Source organism: Phoxinus phoxinus, assembly GCF_949152265.1.
Source record: "Phoxinus phoxinus genome assembly, chromosome: 16".
NCBI lineage: Eukaryota > Metazoa > Chordata > Actinopteri > Cypriniformes > Leuciscidae > Phoxinus > Phoxinus phoxinus.
Window position 1 is genome coordinate 27,143,301 of NC_136891.1, and position 22,508 is coordinate 27,165,808.

General features: G+C 37.5%; 1 protein-coding gene across 1 annotated transcript; it reads right to left on the minus strand.

Moving 5' to 3' along the window:
- Nucleotides 1–599: 599 nt before the first annotated feature.
- On the minus strand, nt 600–21,907 carry hif1ab (hypoxia inducible factor 1 subunit alpha b). Its single transcript, XM_079584342.1, has 15 exons — nt 21,494–21,907; nt 10,711–10,901; nt 7,712–7,857; nt 7,541–7,625; nt 7,337–7,446; nt 6,825–7,027; nt 6,162–6,268; nt 5,852–5,999; nt 5,522–5,748; nt 4,268–4,503; nt 4,012–4,134; nt 3,590–3,921; nt 3,312–3,399; nt 2,943–3,060; nt 600–1,914 (listed from the first exon to the last, which is right to left on the minus strand). The coding sequence occupies exons 1-15, from the start codon at nt 21,523–21,525 to the stop codon at nt 1,760–1,762; spliced, it is 2,301 nt and encodes a 766-aa protein (XP_079440468.1). The 5' UTR covers nt 21,526–21,907; the 3' UTR covers nt 600–1,759.
- Nucleotides 21,908–22,508: the final 601 nt, after the last annotated feature.

Below are 22,508 nucleotides of genomic sequence, written 5' to 3' on the forward strand. Positions count from 1 at the left end.
GCCGTTGTGTGTAAACGGTGACAGCTGTGTTGTAGTTGTGTTGAACTTTTGCTGCTCATGTTTAGCGTTTTGCAACACACAGGCATACCAGTGCAGAATGTGTTTAGTTTTGTGAAGAGTGCATGAGATTGCAAATGGTGTCTAACTGCCTGCACTTGTTTAAGGTTTTACAGAAAGGGTGATTTATTCAGTTTAGGCCTTTGAGAATTTGGTTCAGAGAATGGAGTTTAGCGTTTGTGAAAAACTGTATTATAAAAATGGCCTTGTATGCAATTGTACAAAAAAAAAAGTTTCCAGTACTTCTTACTATGGCTCCCAGCATATATTTACGATTATAATAGTTAAAAACCTTTCCTTTTCTTTTCTTAAACGCAAAGAAATACAATTTCATATTTTATGATGTACATTTTTGTAATTAAATTACATTTTAAAATAACTTTTTAATTTAAAAATAATAATAATTCAGAAAATGAGGGAATATTCATCATAGAAGTGTTTAAGTCACATACTGTATGAATGATATTTGAATGTACTTCTGAATAACAATAGATTATAAAAAATGATATAGTGGTATGTCAATTGAAACATGCACCACAAAATTCTGGTCCACAATTGTCTTTTACTGATTTATGCAATAAACAATACATTTAGTGTTAAGAGAATGAAGAAGAAGACTGCAGAGATAAATGAACAGAAGATTACAATAACATAAAAAGAAAATGTCTTTCCTATTGAAAAACAAGATAAAAGTTTATAAAATACTTGCAGGACATTGTCAACAGGCTGAATTAATCTGAAAGCATAATGAAAACAAATATTGTCTTACTTAAAACTAAGCATTTGTGTTCTAATGCCATTATAAATACTTGTAAAACTGGGACAAAAACACATCAGCTTTGCATGATCTAAAATTCCTCATGAAGAAGAAAAATGGTTACCAGCTATGACTTCTTATAAGAATTAAGCATCTTCTACATAAGGAACTAAACTGAAATAAAAAAATGAACACATAAAATATAAAAATCTATTGCATAATTAAACTATAAATCTGTTTTAACCTCTTTGAGACAAAACCCATCATGAGAACATCATACCATGATTGTAAATTCCCTTTTTTAGCATTCTCCATTACTTTCAATGTCTCTTTTACAATTCATATGTGCTGTTCAAAAGAAAACTGAAAGGTATGCAAGTAAATATCAATGCAATGAAAAGCAACACTCACAAACATCCAACAGCATTTAACCATTGAGCCAATGAGTGCACACACAGAGCTCTTACGTAACCGTTACACAACGAAACAGAGAAGAGAAAAAATAAATTGTTCAATCTTTCATTAAAAGTACATATTTGTAAAAATGGATTTGTATATTGCATTGACTGCTGGTATTCTGTCTTAAGAAAATAGATTATTGTGCGACTGTAGCTACAATACACACACTTTGGGGGGGGTTAAAACACAACGGGAGGTTTTTTTAGGTGAAAGTAGGGAATCCAGAGGGAGTGTGTGAGATTGCACGCATCTGTGTCGGGGCAAGTTGTGCATTTCACATTAAGGCTCTTAACTCTTGTGATGCCACTGTAGTTACATTACACTTCTCTGTCTCCAGGCCCTCTACACACTGGGATGGATGGACTCCCTCTGGGCTCCTCTTCGCATCACTGACGGGATCAATAGAAGGTGCAGGTCATTTATTACATTAAATGGGGTGTGGAATAAAAGGAGACATATGGAGGCAGATTTCAGGGATCGTGGGGGTTAGTTGACTTGGTCCAGAGCATGCAGGAGCTCCTCTCCCTGGAGCAGATGATGGCGGTCCTGCACAGGAGCGTTGACTTCGCAGTCATAACGTGTTAGCTGAGGCAGCCCGCTGCTGCTCTCTAAAGAACTGCACAACAGACGACTGGCCACATCTACAGTCAGACGGGAAAGAATACAAACTGATTTACTGACAACTGTATAACAACACGCTAAGATTCAAAGAAAAATTGTGTTAGTAAAAAGTGTTACCTTCAAATAAAAAGTAACAAAATATTTGCCATACCAAATATACAGCTTTTTTCCCCCACAAATATCTTGAGATTTAAATCATGATCATGAATATGGCTTTCCTGTGTTTCTCACAATGGCTTTCGTCATCTTGGTTACACAATACTGCTTTCGATTTTTTAAAACATACACAGCTTTTCTTTCTTTTTTTTACCTACACGCATATAAATAAAGTGCATATTACACCAGCAGGGCATATATTTATTTAATTGAATAGCAGCCTGTGAATTAATAACAGCACTATGCTATATTATGATCTAAATGGCTTTAATATAGTGCAGTCTTAAAAAGGTCTAATGAGGCGGTTCATGGATTCCCGTCTGTGGAATGCACCACTTCCGGTATTTTGCTGGTCCCTCGACACTGGTAAATTTCAATCGAGCATTTTTTAAAATCGATTACTCAAATTTAGTTGAGGAATCGTTACAGCCCAACTTATAACTGTGTATACACGGCAAAATAGTATTGCTTTTATTAGTAGAGCGCATTTAAAGTCACCATGGACCAAAATTACAACATTCTGTAAAATGAATGGTCCGAGTTTATTATAAATAATTTATCCTATTTAATGTATGTGCACTCGTAATCTTTAAATAAATAAAAATGTAAACCTCCCCTCCACCTCCTAATGACGTCGTTCTTTTCATGATGCATGTCTCGTGAAGTGTGGGGCTACATATCCACCACAGCTGACTGCAAACTTCCTACGTTCCAATCATTTCCTGAAGGACAAAATCAAGTCTCGCCCTACTTTTTTTTTCTCATTCCAGAAGTCATTTTACTCCGATATATGTTACAATAAGGATGAAAAGACTAATCGCAACTTCAGTTTCATGCCGACTTTAAAATTCCATGAAATAGATGGTACAATAGTGATGGTCTCGTCACTCACCAGAGGGCAGTATAAGAATGGTTTTGTTCCCCCCGAGCACACTCGATCCTTTAACTTCTAAAACCTTTGCCCTTTTTCCAGGCTCTATAGCACTGTCCACACTCTGAAGCAAAGCACCCTGCGGGAAAAAGTAGAGTGGCCATTAGCATGGGTGTTACATAGAAAACAGATCTCAAAAAGATCACTTATTTATCAACCATGCTTCCCTTTAAGTTAAAAATATATGCAAAAAAAAAAGGAATGTATAGTGCATCAAACAATTAAATGTAATACAATATTAATATTAAAAATAATATTTAACAAAATAAAGTACTTTTATATATGCATCTTTACATACAACCGGTGTATAAAATCTAATAGCATACTGACCAGTCCAACAGCCTCAGAAAGAGATGTCACTTCCAGCTTTCTCTTACGTTGGACATTCTGGATGGCTAACATCTTTGGAGACAGCTCTCTGAGAAAGTGGAGCAACGGAGAGAAGATCAGATAATCTACTATTATTGTCATCAAAAAGGAAGTCCAAATCAAAGCTGTTTTGGCTCGACTCCAATCTACTTGCAGTTTAATACGGATCAGCTATCTGATCCCTGTGCAAATCGATTGTTAATGATGCCAGCAGGTAGTGGCGCCAACGAGAGCTTTACCTGTTATTGAGCTGATTGCTGCTCTGCGGGGTGGGGGATCGAGCCGGGGAAGCGCCCCGACTGCCGCTGAAGGGCGAGACAGGAGCGCTGCACACCTCCTGCAGCTGATGCAGAGGTGAAGGGGCACGTGATGATGGCTCCTGCGTCACTGCGCTGCTGGAGGAAGAGTCTGGAGATGCAGGGGAGGGTAAGGGCTGGAACAGGGAGCTCATGGCTGAAACAGAGAGAGAGCTGGAGGGGAGTGGATCCAGTGGAGAGGGGATGCGCAGCTGGAAGTCATCATCCATTGGGATGTATGGAGCCAGCATTTCTAGGTCGAGATCCCCCATGGCCTAGGTGTCACAGAAATGTGTGTTCTGAAGTTTATGCAAATGCATAAATGACCACATAGAGAGAGATAGATATGGCAGATTAAGGTTTACCTGGGAGGTAAAGGGAGTCTTTGCTTCGGTATCAATAGCAAACAGTTTTTCAACCAGGTCCAGTTTGAATTCAGAACTGACGTCGGAGTCCACTTGGAAACAGTAATCCATGGGGCTGTTGGGCTAAGAACAAAAAAACAGCTAAAGCAAGTCTTTGAGAGACACAGAATCTCATTAGCCCTTAAAAGGAGGCAATCATTTTGAAATGAATAACAATACCAGCTTAAATAAAAGCAAGTGTTTAACTTGTCTTTACCCCCGAGGAGATGAGTCCAGATGAGGAAAGTTTGTTTGTGGAGTCTGGAACACAATCAGAGGCCGAGCTGAAAGGGAAGTCCTCTGGAGAGTCCTCTCCGGACTCTAGTTTGGACAGAACTGGGCTGGAGTCACTGGGTGTCAGAGCAGACAGACTGATGGGCAGTTTCTCACTGCTGGAGGGCAGCATGACATCATTGTAGAGGGGCACCTCCTTCGGCAGCTGCATGTCAGAGTCTGGAGGGAATGAATACTGTTTATTATTATTGGCAGCACACCAAGGAATTTTGTGTATATTTATTATTTCATTTCTTACAAAAAATAAGATTATGAATCCATATTTCTCAAACAGTCTAAGAGGATTAGTTAATGTCTTTATACATGTTTCTGTCTTTAAAGGATTAAAAAGCCATTGAGAAAACACATTTGGTTATGTAATGTACACTACCATTCAAAAGGTTTGGGGTCAGTAAGATATTCTTTTTGGAAATAACTTTTACAAAAGAGTTCCATTTTGAATAAAGGCTGTTCAATGTTTTCGAAATTGATAAGCAATGTTTCTTGAGCACCAAATATCAACATATTACAATGATTTCTGAAGGATCATGTGACACTGAAGTCTGGAGTAATAGCTGCGGAAAATTCAGCTTTGAACAGCTTTCAGAGTTAATTACATTTTAAGTATATATTGAAATAGAAAACAGTTATTTTATTTAAATTAAAATAATATGTCATAATATTACTGTTTTATATTTATTTGACATAATATTACTGTCAAATAATTACAGCCTTGAGAATGCATAACTGCATAAGCAACTTCTTTCAAAGACATCACAAAATAACATCTTACTGACCTCAAACGTTTGAATGGTAGTATATGTACACATGGCACTGTTGGTCACCAACTAGCTGTCGATCGCGTTCTTCAAATTCTGGTTGTCTTACAGTACTTGTGAGCTGGACAAGGTAGCATAACTCCAGGTCACAAACCATATATCATAAATGTCATTTTATTTTGACTATTACACTTTTTTAACTCTTCATATAAGTTGCATGAATATCATCTTATGGCTAAAAGAGATGAGAACAAATAAAATGAATATAAATATAATAATAAACACTCGCTCTTTGCTCAAGTTGACTTGAACCGCCAGCTCTCAATAAAAGTGAATGTTTTTATTCGACAGCAAGTTGCTGTCAAAGTGAGCAAAGCTTAATCTGTTATTTAAAAATGTAACCATCCACCAGAAAGCACCTGAGTTGTTGAAGTCCAAAGAGATGATGGTGTCTCCTGGTGCAGGCGCCAACAAAGTGAGGGCCTCGGGCTCCGCTTTTAGCTTCTCATAAAGGTCAGAGCTCTCCATGGGACACTTGAGGCTATCTGGCTTTAAGAGTTTGAGGATGTCCACCTTAGAGGCCTCAACTTTGGGCTCTGTCATGGTCTGCTGAAGGGACAGGACAACATCCCCCTCCACTATGCCACTGGACGGGACAGAACAGTTAAGTTAGAGATATGATCACAGACGCACTTTGGTTTCTATAAAAATGCTGATCCACTTAAAATGAAACAAAACTGGATCCGTACCTGAGAACGAAGTTGACGCACACAATGCACTGGGGCTGTGAATTCTTGGGGTTGTAGATAACGGTGGCCTGAGTCTCCACCCAAACAAAACCACCTTTCTTAGCCATCATACGGTACTGGCTTGTGGTAGCCTGGCCCTTTGCGAACACTGGGGGAAAAAAAAACATTCTCCAATTAGAATTATTTCACAAGACATCTTTTTTAGCAGTTTTGCATGTAAAAGTAAAACCTCTAACATGATCAGGTAGACATTGTCACCTGTACTAAATTAGTAAACTATGCCCAATAATGTCTAAATCCAGATACTCACAGTTTTGATGGGTCTTGGTAAGGTGATCTGAATCCAGGGCATGATAGTATTCGTACACTGACCTGTTCAGCAGATCATCTGGCTCATATCCCATCAGCTCTGTGATCCTTTGGGAAAGAGTCAGAATGAGATGCTTGTGTGTGAATTTAGTAGCTACATACTAAAACATTTAATTGAATGTTTAGTAAATAGTTTTAGGTAAGAATAACAACAACACTGCTCAAAACAAAACAGTTCTGCATTTCTAGCTCCGAAGCCGAGTCACTGTAACAGCTTCACGGTTAGCAGAGGCTTAAAACAAAACACTGGCTTCTGCCACTAGGTGGCGATAATTACATTCATAAAAGTACAGAATACAGGCTTTTGTTCTTTGACATGCTAGACCAGTTCTGCAGCATTGCTTTTATTTAAAGAGATGCAAACAACTTGTAGGTATGTACAACATTCATTGCTAGGTATAGATACCATCAAGGTAAACCCAAACACAAAAAGAAAAGACAAATGTGAAGTGGGGAAGGCAAATTTTTGTTGCACTAAAACAAAATAAAGGGAAGAAAGAAAGAAAAGATGATATATGCCAATCTGTCTACCACCTAATCTGGGGGAAATTTGTTTGTAGTTTTGTGTATATAAGAGTATATAAGATGACATCTCTCTGCTAACCTTTCATCACAGTACGAGAACTTCATGTCCAGAGTGTGACGGCTCAGGAAGGTCTTGCTGTCCAGAGGCACCTCGATGTTTGAGGGATGAGGAATGGGCTCACAGATGAGCACAAGGTAAGTCAGAGGGGGCTCTTTAAAGCCAGAGTCTCCCGAACTCTCGCTGCGCTCCTGCAAACGGACATGACCGGCGCAGTGAAGAACCTGTAGCAGGAGAGAGAAGGGCGAAACTGTCAGACATGCATGAAAATAATGTAAAGGATGATCTATGCACAATAGGACTCAAGCCAGTTTCTTTTCCTTCTTCCTTGTTACATTTTAGGTATTCTTGTAATGTCACCAAAGTTAATCAACCATTTAAAATCAAGTCAAGGAAATACAATCTTATCTTCTAAAACAAATAGGCCTACCTAAAAATCTACCAGTGAAAGGTAAAGCCAAAGGGGAAAACCATATATAAGCTGTGGATACTAAGAGATTAGTGAGAAAACTCCATCAATTCAGACATCTCACCTTCCACGTAGCAGATTTGATATTGACAGTACGTCCTCTGCTAGTGAGTGTGCACTTCATACGCAGGAAGAAGCTGCGCTCTGTGTTTTGTTCCTTGGTCTTTTTGGATCCTAAAAATGGACAAAAAAAATCAGTTAATGCATTTGTTATTAATGCATTTTTCTGCAGAGATTTTTTTTTTTACCATGCGTGACTCTGACTCACCCATCCTATAGACCAGCATCTCCCTCAGCTCCTCATGGTCACATGGGTGTGAAAATTCAAAGACGCTGTGACCGGTCAGATCAAACTGAGAGAAAAGAGTGCAGAGATAGTTAGCTACACCATAAGCTTTAAATCTAAACAGCAGAGAATACATTGTAAACACCTGGCTACCTGTGTAAGGCCCATGCTCTTGCTGACATTCTCAGAGAGATAAACCATGTCTCCATCCTCAGATAGGACCATGAGGAAACCCTCCAGGGCCTTCAGATAAAAGCCGTTCAACTGACTCTCCAGCTCATTTTCTTTATCGGTGTCATCTGCACAATCAAACAACAGCAATAAATCTAACCATGTAAAAAGTCATAGTGGCACATTATGCCTTTACACACTCTCAGAAAATATGGCACCTTTACAGTTACAACAGCAGGATGCATATTAGTACATAAAATGTACATACCAGTATTGTAATGCACCCTTGAGAGGAAGATAAGGTACATGTTAATACCTAAAGGGGGCACTATAGTACCTAGCATTAATATGTACTCTTGAGAGGTAGATAAGTTACACAGAATCTAAAGGGTGCATACTGGTACTAATAGGCATCCGTATAAGGCACATAATAGGGCTGCAGTTTGTGGGGGAAATTTTTATTTATTTTGTGATAATTTACAATTTGGCAATAACAATAATTATTATTATTACAACTAAAAACTAAATAAATAAAAAACGAGACCATATCCTAATCATTTGTTAACAACATAGTATTCACTACATTAATGAGCTCATGGTTTTCTGCCTTTAATACAATGTTGGCTAACTGTGTAATTATATGTAGCCTACATTTCTGAAATACATAATTAGACCCAGTCACCTCTGCTACCAGATCACTCTAAATTGTAATGTAGACATGCATTTTCTATAAAGCTGCTTTGAAACTATGTATTGTGAAAAGTGCTTCACAAAAATGTGAATTGAAAATAAGAAATACTACTATTGTAATATTTTACTAAACAATAAAAAAAATTAAGTATTTAAAAACTTTTTTACAGTACAACTGTAAAATTACAATACTAATATTTATGGCTGTCTTAATTTCATTAAAAGCTTACCTAAAACAATAACATTTTACAATAAGGTCTCATTAGTTAATGTTAGTTCATGCATTAACACATTAACAATGAGCAAGAACTACATTTGCTACAGAAGTTATTATTATCTGTTAAAGAATAAATCTTTGTTAAAACACAAATGCTAGTTAATGTTAGCTCAGATCCATTAAATAATAGTTACAACTTGATTTTAAGAAAGTATTTCATAAATGTTGAAATTAAATTAACATCAATCTAGAAGTGTTTTTCATTGTCAATTTATGTTAACTAATGAATAAACTAATGTTAAACAATGGAGCAATAAAGAATCAGAGTTTTATTCAATCAATATCTAGGGCATGTTATAAAATGTCAAAATGTTTAAGTTTGAAAATAAATATCTTTAAGTATTTGGTGCTGTGATGAACACCATTGCAAATACAATGCAACATTTTTTAAACATTTCAATACTGTAGTAGCGCAGCTGCTTTGTTTACGGGGTTACCGCTGCATTTCTGCTGTTCCATCAACGCCTCTGCTGTCAGAGAATGAATGTGCGCATCTTCTTCACTCGTTCCGCCATGTGCTTCTCATGCGTGTTGTGCTTGTTAACATCAGTCCGTGCATGCCTCTTTGACACCGCATACAGCAGTGTTGTGCATTTTAAACGGTTGATGGGTATTCTTAAAATGCACTCAAAAAAATCGGAATATTAGAAATGAATAATGATTCACCATATTTTTAAGTGCCCACGATAACAATATTGTGCATGTTCATTATCGTGAAATATCATATTACCGAATACCGGCACATTATATCCGACCCAAACGCAGCATTTACTGCAAACACAGTCTCTCTGAGACACTGAAAACACCAGATGTGTAAAGGAACACAGTGCCGCCCTTTACTCTGAAACACACAACGTGTTTGCTGCGACTAAATCTGTGATTTAACCTTTTCGGTGATGGACTGCACTAAATCCTAACATGGATCTCGACTATAGCATATAGATTGTGATTGCTGAATAACTGCACTTATGCAGCGCTGTATGACAATAAGTCTTTGTTGCTGTTGTTTAGAAAAACATTAAAGTAATTTAGATGTATTGGATTACTGGAAATGTCACTGTTCTACCAGTAGTTGTGATAAATAGCCTATAATAAATCAGGAAACTAGATGAGGTCAAATAAACCATGTGTATGGGTTGACATTCTCTTGATTTGTGCTTATAGGTGACAAGTGCAATAATTCTGATGAAATGGCTTACATTTCTCTCAAATGACAATAATAGTTATTAGATATGATTTTAGTTAAGCAAAATACAGGACATGGTTGACAAAATATGATAACTAAAAAGTACATTTGACACAGGACTAAGACTAACTAAAAAAAATAGCTGACAAAATGAACACTAAAAGAAAGGTACACAGCATCTGCTAGACTACAAGGTAGTGGAGGGGTCTAAAGTTAAAGGCATGTTTTACTCCTTTAATTTAGATTGTGTGCTGCACACTATAGGCCCTATGCACAGCTTCACTACTTCCTGAACTTAAGCAGGGACCTTTGTTTCCTGTCTGCCAGGATTGGCCAAACTGATTAATCCAGGTGTGTCTGACCAACAACAATAATCAGACACACCTGGATTAATCAGTTTGGCCAATCCTGGCAGACAGGAAACAAAGGTCCCTGCTTAAGTTCAGGAAGTAGTGAAGCTGTGCATAGGGCCTATTGAGAATATTGAGCTGAAGCTTGAGTTTACTAAATTAATAACAAAATTAACAATATCTGTCAGAAAAATTGCAATTAGATATTTTCCTCAAATTGCATCGCCCTAGTGTATTTAATTACATTACGGTTTATAATCGTGCTTGGCCATTTGATTTAGATTAATCATGCAGCCCTAGTACATACATATATCTAAAAGATACAAATTAGTACTAATATGCACCCTCTGAGGACTGCCCCAGTGACTGCAGATTATAGATACTTCCCTCCTCGCTTCATGTTTACTGTTACTACGTTTTGCATGCGGTGTACATTTTACGCGCTTCTAGATACAAATATTCATATCAGCGAACTGACCAGAGATGAGCAGCTTCCTCATGCGCAGATAGCTGATGGCCAGCCTCATGATGGAGGCTTTGTCCAGGTGGGAGGTGACATTGTGTGGCAGGGGAAGCTGGTTCGCTAACTCGTAGAACACCTCGGACTCCTTTCCCCTGCGAGATCGCGCTGCATCCCTGGACTTCTCCTTCCTGCGCTCCGAGCTCACCCTGGAAAAATAAGGGAGGAGATTGCGGCATTAGTTTGGCTCTGTGTTTGTGAAAAGAGAGACATCCTGCGCTAGTGCTTGAAGATAGCAACAAGGTCTACTTTTTTTTTTTAAATATCTCATTTGCATGGCGTCAAAACTGGCAGCGTCAAAGGACAGACAGATAGTCCCAATGTGACTGGCTGGTGAAAGGGGTGTGGACACAGTGTGAGAGACACAGTTACAGCCCTTGGAGGTCAGCCAACGGTGGTAAATCATCATGTCTGACAGTTTTCAAATTTCCCAGCATAAACTTTTCGATGCACTACAAGGAACAAACTTTAACACACAAACACACCATAAAACATCTGGTCTTCTTACAAACAAGCAAGGTTAGGATTTGTACAATAAACGGTTCATGGCCAGAAAACAAACCCTTTCCTAACAAATAGGTCACCATGAAAACATGAAAAAGTTTTCTGCTGAAATGAGTGTCTATCTCACCATGATTTCTAAAGAAGCATATATATTACCCTTGGGACCTACAAGAAAGACTCCCACATATTTAACACATTTCAGTTAAATACAAGAATGGAGGGCTCTAAAAAACAAGCCAAACTATGGGCAACAAAGAGCAACTAGGCTATGTAATGCACACCCTTTAACAAAAGTCCCCTTACACACACCAAAACCCTCAGGTGTTCATTCATGATTTACTGTTATAGAAAGCTGTTCACTGTTAACAAAAGCTGACATTAAGAAAAAATGACTAAATATCCAGAATAAACTCGTATTTTCTTAATTCTTTTAGAATTTCACATGAAACTTGAAGTGGTTTAAAACAAAGATAAAAAAAGTATATTAACGCCTATTATCATAGATAAAGAGTGGTGCAGGTATGACATCACTTTTGTTGGCCAAACGGCAGTCAACATCACACTGGTTCCCTTGACAAAAACACAAAAGGATTTTTCCATAGGCTTTTGGATTATCGCAAAAAACAAGCTCTGTGATCAACAAAAGTTTATGATACTTGCACGTTTTGTCCATCAAGATAATTTTCACTGATTATCAACTTCTACGAATTTTGAAGCCTAAAATGCCCGCAAGTAAAAAGCTAAAGGTGGGCTATAAAGGAACTACACCATGGTCGCTCGAATTCAATGTAATCACCAAGCTACAGACAACTCTTTCAGTTTTTATCTTTAAAAAAAAATCCCAAAATGTATGTTCAGAATCAGCATGAGCTTTATCCTTTCGCAATCCCCTCATAAACAACAAACGCAATATAAATAAGAGATTCACTGTGCAGTGCGGACAACTTCAGTGTTTATTTTTGTACCACACACAAACCAAACCAGTTAGTAGATTAAAGTCAGTGGACTTGAACTTGAAAAATGGTGTGTATTGATTTAATTTGTGTAATAACTAGAAGAGATTATCAGTTCACGTGCTGCTTGAACTGAGGCCTACACATTAAAGCACCACAAAACAGTATTTATTCTTTGAATTTCATAAAAATGACAAAATTTGAAAGCGGAGACTTTATTTCATACCAAAAGTAGCCTGCTCTGTCCTGTCTGTGGGCGCATTGTCAGTGTCCTCTTTGCTCCAACCGAGAACATGTGGAGTGAGAGCGGAATGGCTTGTCGGACGTACTGTAGCAACAGTAACTAAGAGGGGCAAGTCTTTGTGAAAGGTCAATTTCAAATAATTTAAATCTTTGTGGACTCGGCCGGACTCGACTCGGACGTTAAGGACTCGGAATCAAGTCCGACTCTGCCCTCTTTGGACTCGGACTTGATTGTTAAGGACTTGGACTCGACTCGGACTCGACAAAGGTGGACTCGGACCCAACACTAGCAATAACAGCAGAAGGACGTCAATGTCTGAAAAACAGCACAGCACCATGTGTTTGCACCTCAATGTCAGCACAGCAGTGGGTCAAGAGCTGTCAATTTCCCTATAGTATTGTCTGCATGAATTATCATGAACAGAATGAAAATTATTTTTGAACTTTGAACTTTTTCCAAATATTGTCTGGCCAATAATAAATATAAAATGCTCTTAGGATGCACGATATATTGGCCACCATATCGGTTTTCTCAAACTGCTTTCAGAGGCATCCGAGCAACCCGTGTATGATCTTCCAGGCTATTAGACTGAATTAGACTGCTGTCACTTTAAGAGCTAGTCCACGGATCCATTATACGGTTTTGTTTTCCTTATCAACTGTTTGTTTATTTAAGACATAACCGATTGCGTTTATGAGGATTCTCGTCAGGAACAGAATTTTGACAATTTTGTAAAGCAATATAATACACGAAAAATAACTTGGTTCTGTTACTCGCGAGCTGTTTGTGAGGTGGCTTATGTATGTCCGCAGAGAAAACCATCTTTCAGAGAGCGTGTGGGTAGTGAATAGTTTAAAATCACTTGAATGTTTAAATTGGTAAGACTTAAAAAAATGTGCAAATGATAAATGCATGGGCATTCATAACGGTGCACAGCAGAGCGAATAGCGAACGTTTTCAATTAATTCCCATGGAAGTTGAGCTAAGAATAGTCTAAAATACATTAGGGGAAGCTCTTAAATGCATCTAAAAGTATTTTTAAAAGTACTGAAACAAAAAAAGGAACAAAGGAAGGAAAACGGTTAAGACAGCCTAGTGATCTGGCAGGAAAAAACATGATCTTGAGACAGAAGGCTCCCATCCTCCCTATCAAAGCGCTCTCTGAAGTAAAGCGGAAATCATCTGGCCAGAAAGGGAGGGAAACCCTTGTGCACAGGGGTTGTTCATATGCACATTTCATTGCAGTTTTCAGCCTGTTTGTGTCTGAGCGCAGTACATGGTTGTCTTATGTAAATTCCATGTATGGACTTCTTAATAATATATGTCTACATTTCTGACTGTTTTCAGAGTAGCTGGAAGACCCCTTTGGCAAAGGAAAGCTTTATGTAAATGCATGAGGTTGCATTCATTGTATGGTTTTAAAATGCAATAAGAAGAGAACAATACAAGAGTTTCCTTTGGAACGGGTGTTTCTCATCATAAAGACAAGATGGAAAATAAAGCAAACTGATAATAACCTTACTTACGTTTAATATATTATTTTCACTCGCTGAACACTCTGACTGAGCACTTGAGAGTTTCATACTGCCAATTCATCTCGATGGATGCGCATCATATTTGATGCAATGTTAAACTCTAGTGTGAATTTATACGCTACATGTAAATTATACTCTGTTGTATTTTCCTGTTAAAATAACTGAGTTCAGCCTTTAAAAGCAAGCAAAAGCCACTGTCGATTTCTTCTGTAGTGGGCGGAACTAACGCGCAAATGGAAATGTCATTGGTTAGCAATCACCTATTACTGTCCCTGTTTTAATTTCAGCAAATTAGTTTGAGCAAATGCAGACAACGTGTTTATTATTCATCAGCTAATCAGTTTATGATTAATATTCATCAGCTAATCCGACCGTAGAGGATTTTATATTGTTCTTTTTTTTTTTAAAGAAACGCCGTCAGGCCTAAGTTCTGTTAAAATGACAAAAAAATAAATCTGTTAAATCTGCTTCTGTTGCATATCTGAATAAAGAATAATACATTGTTATTTAATATTATTTTAATTTGTGCTGTCAAAATTAATTTTATTTTTCAGTTTAACGCGTAAAAAATATGACAATTAACGCTGCATCCATTCTTTTTTTCCATCATCCTTTGGCTAGCGCGTCAATATATGATCACGCTCTTATACATGCAAACGCTTTTGAACCATTCAAGCGCGATAAGACACAAGAGAGATGCAGTGCAGTACTGGCGCGTGTCTGTGAATCTCCTGTCGGTGTGACACACATGGCTTGTGCGCATAGAAAGAGTGGCATAACTCAAATGAGTTCAATTAAGTCTGAAAGTAAAGAGTTGAGAAAATATGTGTCAGATGTGTGTGTAACTCTTTCCTGACAAAACGATTGTGGAAGATTTAGTTTCAAACTAGCGAAATATAAAAGTGCCTATTTAAGTGAGTTTGGACTCTTCTGAGCAAACAAATGTTTACCATACCAATGTTCTGTATAATTTTTTTCAGCACAATATCGACACCTATATGACCAGACAATTAGTTTTTCACTTTGAAGTACTATATCAACATACTGGACCCAAAATCAAAAAAAAAAAAAAAAAAAAATCCGAATAGAAAAATGATAGCTTTTTTACTACAAAAAACACAAACATGCTCAATAAAGCATTTTAAAAGGTTTAAAATGTAAACACAAGTTGTAAATGTCAACATATACAGGTACAATTCAGATATAGGCTAAATCAAGCTATACACAAACAAAATATGATTTACAAAAAAAGCGGGTGTAGCCATAGACTTTTTTTTCTTTTTAGCTTTGTCACTTTTTAAAACAGTTACACAATTATACCGAGAGCTATATTTAAGGCCTTGCATTCCTAGAGTATGAGGGTTCCCAAATAGTGCAAATACAACATAAAAAAGGTAAAATTGAGATAAAGTCAAACTATATATTATATTAGGGCCGCAACGACGCGTCGACGTCATCGATTACGTCGACTATGAAAATACGTCGACACGCATGAAATGCGTCGACGCGTCACATTCATTATTTACGTTTAAATATCAAGTAATGGCGGCTTCTGCTCCAGCTCATGGTGAAAATGACAATCCACGATCATCCAAAGTATGGGAATACTTTAAACTACAGCCGAACAGAAAGATGCTTTGTTTACTATGCAAAGCGGAAATGTCATAACGTTACCATGGCAGCACAACTGCTATGAACGAGCATCTTAAAAGGATATCCTGTGACTCCGCGAACTCAAAACGACTTTCATTTATAACTTCAACTTAAATCTGTCAACGAAGCCTTCAGTGCATTTAAATTGCCCGTTTTTAAAAGTTGTGTATGCACATGTAGACTAGAGACATGCACTCCCGCGGGACCCAACACAACAGAGTGCGGCACGGGATCTGATGGCCGAGTGCGGGCGCGGGCGGTAATACACTCGTGTGTGTGTGTGCTGGTTGCGGGAGAATAAAACGATTCGCGGGACTCCCGCAAAATAGAAATCTATAAATTGAACATCTCAAAACAAATAAATTGTCATTCATCTGTTGCACAAAAGCAACAAGAACAACTAAAACAAAATAGAAACGATTTACAGGCCAGAGTCTATCTATTTATAACATGTTTGCAGCGTTTAACAGTGTAGCCTATCACAGACATATGTGTTGATTTCTTGAACGCAATGGCCAATCAGAAGCATTTAAGATGGAATCTCCTCCTAGTCTGTAATCTAGTGTATGTGAACCTTTTTGCAAAAAAAACACAAGTGCATTTTCGGACAAGTTAATTGAGTAAATCATACTCCCACTACGGTACTTAATTACAGAGCTATAGTAAACACATTTCCTAAATAGACCTGTGACTGTATACATCTTACGAAATAGTACCATTAGTTAAAAATAAAGTTTAAAATGCTTCCTGTTCGCATATTTCATTACCCTTTCTGAAATACAAAATTTATTTTTGTCATCATTCATAATTTCATGTTATAATAATATACAGATGCACTACCCTCTTCAAAATACAGCTGATATATTGTTAGCATTCTTTAGCATAACTGAATTTTTTATACTGGGAAATTTCAAAGTATTTTTCAGAAAATGAATTAATAAAAGTTTGAAATACTAATGTAGAAGTTGTACTTATTATTTATTGGAAAGTTTGCCAATGGATAAATCGGCTAATCCCAAGAATATGCATTAGATTAATCGGGAAAATAATCGTTAGATTAGTCGACTAATCGAAGAAATAATCGATAGATTAATCGACAACAAAAATAATCGTTAGATGCAGCCCTATATTATATATACAGCAAAAAGCAGGTGTGGCAATAGGCATTTTTTCTTTTCTTTTTTTGCTTAGGAACTCTACAAAACACTTAATGTACATTTACACAGACAGCTACATTACAGGGCTTTCATTCCTTGAGTAAGAGGGGTTCCTAAATAGTGCAAATATACCATACAAAGGGTAAAATTAACACAAAATCAAACAACTGCATATTGTTTATGCATACAACTATTTACAACAAATATCAGGTGGGTTTTTTTTTAAGGTTTTCATTTTCCTTCCACAAAAAACTCTAAATCTACTCCTAAACTACCTAAACTATCTACACTACTCCTAAACTACTCTCAAACTCTTCCAAAAACTAGCAATAATATCTCTCTCTATATATATATATATATATATATATATATATATTAGTGATGCACCGATGTGAATATTGTGGCCGATACCGATATCCGATATTAATATTGCTGTTATGGCCGATACCGATATTTACCGATGTCGATATCTCTGTATAGAAAACACATTTTTATGATAATCAAATAAAGAGCTATTTTCCAAAACACTTTTTTTTTTTTTACTTTTGTAATTTATTTTCAGAAATGACTGATATTGGGCACCTTTACCTGTGTGTACCAGACGCGATGCGATAAGATCCAGCGACAAATAATTTGTCTGTCCACTCTAGCCGTGACGCGACATGCGTACAAATCAATCAAAACCCAGAGCCAATCAGAACAGCGTGTGGGCAGGCTCTCGCGTCAAGTGCACAGCACCAGAGAGTAATCTTGACGGCAATCGCAAGAAAATGGATAAGTAGCTACATAATCAAATTCACAAATATTACACCATTTAAACAGTATTCAAATACATAGGCTACGGAGTTACTTAATCTTTGTCAAATAATATATGTGTTTCTTCAGTTTGAACGTTCTTGTTTCCTTCCATTTGTTTAATTTCAAGATCTGAGGTGAATTATCCATTGTTGCTTTTACAGCTAACGTACAAAGCTGGGAGCACTAAATGATATTCAAAGTCACATTACACGCTTTTAACATTAAATAAAGCACATAAACAATGCCTGAGATTATCATCGCCACACGTTGTTTTTGTTGTTCCAGCGCGACGTCTCGGAAAAATAAACAGTTTCTAAAATAGAATCGTCGCATGTCGCCGTCGCGGCTGGTTAGGACATAAACTCTGATTAACATGGAAAAGATGCCTTTTATCGCGTGTCGCGGCATCGCGTGTGGTTAGGAGACGGTGTAATGACTAGTTCGCGCGCCCACAATTAAGTGCGCGCCCCTACACACAAACACGGGTTCAAACCTCGCCCCGTCCAGCACGGGTGATATAACAAATGTTGATCGTGTGCCCACTATAAAGTTCGCACCACTACACATAAAAACAGTTCCCACAGTATCAGTTATTCCCCTCGCTCTGACGAGAGACGTGATAAAGGGTGCACCCTCTGTAAAGCGCGCGCCCCTACACACGAGCGCTGTTCACAGCTGAAATGCGCTCGTGTAAAAACAAACATCCCCGCCCCCACACGCACGTCAAATACACAGGAAATGATAATCGGCCTGTTCACATCGGCCCTATTTTGACATCGGAACGATACCGATGTGTAAAACAATGACCATATCGGCCGATATTATATCGGCGGCCGATATATCGTGCACCACTAATATATATATATATATATATATATATATATATATGTCTCTCTTTGTCTACTCCGTCAATCTCTGCCTTTCAATTTCGCTTCTTTGCTCAGTTGGCTCCACCTCCACTCCCTAAAATGTGCAGCCTGAAGAGCAGAGTCAGCAGATTCACACTTTTTTTTCCGTTTTGTTTTATGACAAAAGCCGACGAAGTTATTTGAATAAATGCAACGCCTGTCGCATCCCATCTTGCGTTATTTTACGAACGCGTCAATATTTTTTTATATAAAGTTTATATGATCACCATTTTTACTTGGTCTATCAACACAAAACAAAAAGTAGAATAGAGTTTCAAACCAGCACTTTTGACAGAAGTGGACGGCAGCGCTCAACGAGACTTTGTTTTTCTGCTTCGACGTCTTACACTGGTCATGTGACCCGGAAGAGTTAAGATTATTAATGAACCCACCATTCAAGCAATTGCCGCTAATACTCTGCACGGGAGTTCGTTATGGTGCGTGTCCACTGGTGCGAAGCAAGCGTTTTCAGTTCATTCCTATGGAAGTTCCAGAGCTTCCAGAGGAATTAAGTGAAAACGCTTGCTCACTCTCCTCTGCGCCAGTGGACACGAACTGTACAGTAAAAGTGAGTTCGAAAAAGAGGGGAAAACTCCTCACCGTCACATCTCTATCTGGAATCAAGAAAGGACCCCGAGCTGGGACTCGAACTCAGGTCGCCCGAAACACACCCGAACTCTCTCGAAGCACTGCCAACAAGACTCTGACAAATCAGGTCTGACAGTCAGAACATATTTAAATGTTATAATCTAGAAAAAAAAAGTTATATAAAATAAGAAACAGTCAGAATTAATTGAGAGATATAAACTGGCATTTCTGAGGAAAAAAGTCAGAATTGCGAGTTAATTAATATTGCAATTCTGACTTCATAATGCAAATTACTGACTAGTTGGCAACTTGGCACGCCCTAACTGCTCAGCATACTGTTGGTCTTTATGGTATATAACGTATAGGCTATTAGGCCTAATCCTACCAACCATAAGAACAGGGCTTTTGAGCTCCTAAAAATACCTTGTTGACCACTGATCAGTAAACCAAAATTGATGCCAGTCTAAAAGGTGTCCGTTTTATTCCATGATTCCCAGTCTAATTGGATTCATATAGATCACATACAAGACCTTGTTGAGACACAATGACTGAATCAATAGACATCCCTTTGACCCGAGGATTTTAAAATCACGCAACAAAAAAAGAAAAGAGGGCTGGGTGGGTGATATGGCCAAAAAAATGATAGTTTAGAATTAAACATTATTTCTAACATTTATCGAACTCATGTTATCGTTTTATCGAGGAAAATTACCTACATCTCGATAATAATAATTATGGTTTTAATGCCTAGCCCTTCTCCAAAACAAGAAAATATGATAAGAGGGACCCATTTTAACATTCATACTGAGAGAGGACTTGCAGCTGTCTTGCCACAAGACTGGGCAGGAAGTTGCATTGACGTCAATGCTGAGAGTGATTAAGATTTGAGAGAAGAGCATGTAGTTGCTTGAACTTGGATGCCAACCAAATTTATGTCAGGAAAATATTGCCACTGAAAACAGGATATTATTCACTTTATATGGGGCCTATCACACAGTATTGTTTTAACTAAAAAGAAAAAATAAGATTGTTAAAAAAATATGGGTATGATTCATATGGTCAAATTGACACTAATAGGATTGAATACAATTCACCAAAAATCACATTATGACAAAAAAAACATCAAACCTTTAACATTAATATTCCTTCACACATTACAAAAAATAATACTATAATTAATATTATAAACAGCACTGTAACTACTTTTGTAGTAGTAACATTTTAAACAGAAGAAAGCATGTGGAAGCAGTTCTGTGGTGCGTCAAGGTGCAATACCAAACTCATGAGATTGATGTGTTTGACACTTTCCTGGCATGTTAATGAACCCAAAAGTAACAATATTATTTCTATATAAATCGTAAGTTCATCAACCAGTACTTCTAAAAAAAATAAAAAAAAGGGTCCAATTGACACCATAACATAAAATAAACGGTGGCACACTGTGACTGGATCTTAGTGTCAATCTTATTATTCCTGTGAATTCACTAGTACAGAAAAACCATGCAACTATTTCCAGACTTAGCAATGACAACCCTTATTATTTCCATCTCATCTAAAATTTGAGCCCACACTGATGACAGGCCACACAAAGAATAAGACACTGTCAGCAGAATCCAAGGAGGAATTCCAGCTTCCAGTTCTATTTCAACAAATATGCCAGACGAGCTGACTGAACGAGTTAGTGTGACCCGTGGGGTCAAGTGGTTTGAGGGGTGAAGAAGGGATCAATCATATTACTAGCAAATGGCTCTTTTATCTCACAAATAAACGGCATCAAAACATTGAGAGCTTAAGTACACAATACCAAGATACCATGTACAAACCACTGAACTAAGAACAAAGATTATTCCATTTACTTTCTCCTCTAGTATAATAGACGTAACGTTAATGTTACAGCTGTCTGATCATTTCACTATGGGAAAAGAAGCGGAGACTGTATTTTGTGCTTATTGCAAGCATTAATTTGAGCTCAAAGATGTCTTTGCCAATATAATCAGTTTGTTTATACACTCCCAATGAAACTGAAATATGTCTATACTACTATAAACTGTTTATAATTGTTTAAGCCATACATCAGTGGAAGTTTAAGTTAGCATACCGCTAGTTTCTTAGCCTATTTCCATAGACACTCTGTTACCTCAAATAAAGCCAGATATTGCGTTACAAAGCATCAAATATCACTCTTGTTATTGTTTGTAAAATATTTAATAGGCTTTTAAAAACAAATAGCCTTCATGAGCGCTTTAAACTTCCTCGTAAATGTTTGGTTTGCCATCCAACACAAAATGGCGACACATTCGGTTGTGACGGGGGATGAAGATCTTTCTGCCTGTTTGCTACATAGACATAACAAAATCCGCTCAGTAACCACTTTCTATAAAACAGAAACGGGAACCCCTACCTTTTCTTTTCAGTGACAACTCCAGTATCCATTCCTGGGTAAAACCACTCAGTATGTGTTAGGTTTTTCCAAACCGCGAGGCCAGAAAATCAAGGACGTGGCCACCTCTTGCAAACAAATAAATATGTTTCTAAAATAAAACGAGCAAACGCGATAAAATGATCCGATTCGAGTCCGGTATGGTGTGTTGAAAGAGTTAGAACGGTAGAGATCAACCCTCCGATTCGCTGAAGGTCAAATCATTTGTCTGGCACCCAATCGGTGCAGCTTCTGGTCGGTACAAAGAGCCGTGCCTCCTACTACTCTAGTATGTGGCCCGCGCGTTCACGAGGCGCTGACGGGAGTGCGCACAGACGGCGGTGTCGCATCAAAAAGTCTTTCACACCGATGGGGCATCAATCCAACTAGCAGTTCAATCGACCCCCACTGTGTGATGTAATCACCAGTATTGATTTGACCACAGATCGAGTAAACTACAATTATTTGCTTTTCCTACAAACAAGTTTTTTTTTTTTTTTTGTCCAGTTAATGTAAAAAGTCTAATCTTTTATTATTATTATTATTTTTTTTAATTATAATAATGGTCAGGAAACTGACGACAGTTGTTTTCCAAAATAATTACATCCTTAACATTGCCTGCAACCACACAGAACACTATAGCAACCAGCCAAAACACTCCAATGACCAGTTAAAATAGCCTAACGACCAGCCAAAACACCAGCCATCTAATAACCCTAGAATCTGTTTAACAACACTGTAAAAAATTATATGATCAATAAGTTGACAACGTTTTTACATTGGTTGAACTCATCAAAATTAAAAATCTAAGTTATAGCCACTAATTTTTAAGTCAGTTTAATGTAATTTAAGTTGAAGTGACTTAAACGGTCAAGTTGATTGCACTTAAAAAAATAAGGCAGATTTTTGTTTTACAGTGAACATACTGGTAACCAACCAGAACACTCTTGCAACCGCCTAGTAACACCATGGTAATCTTTTCTATCTGACTGTACAG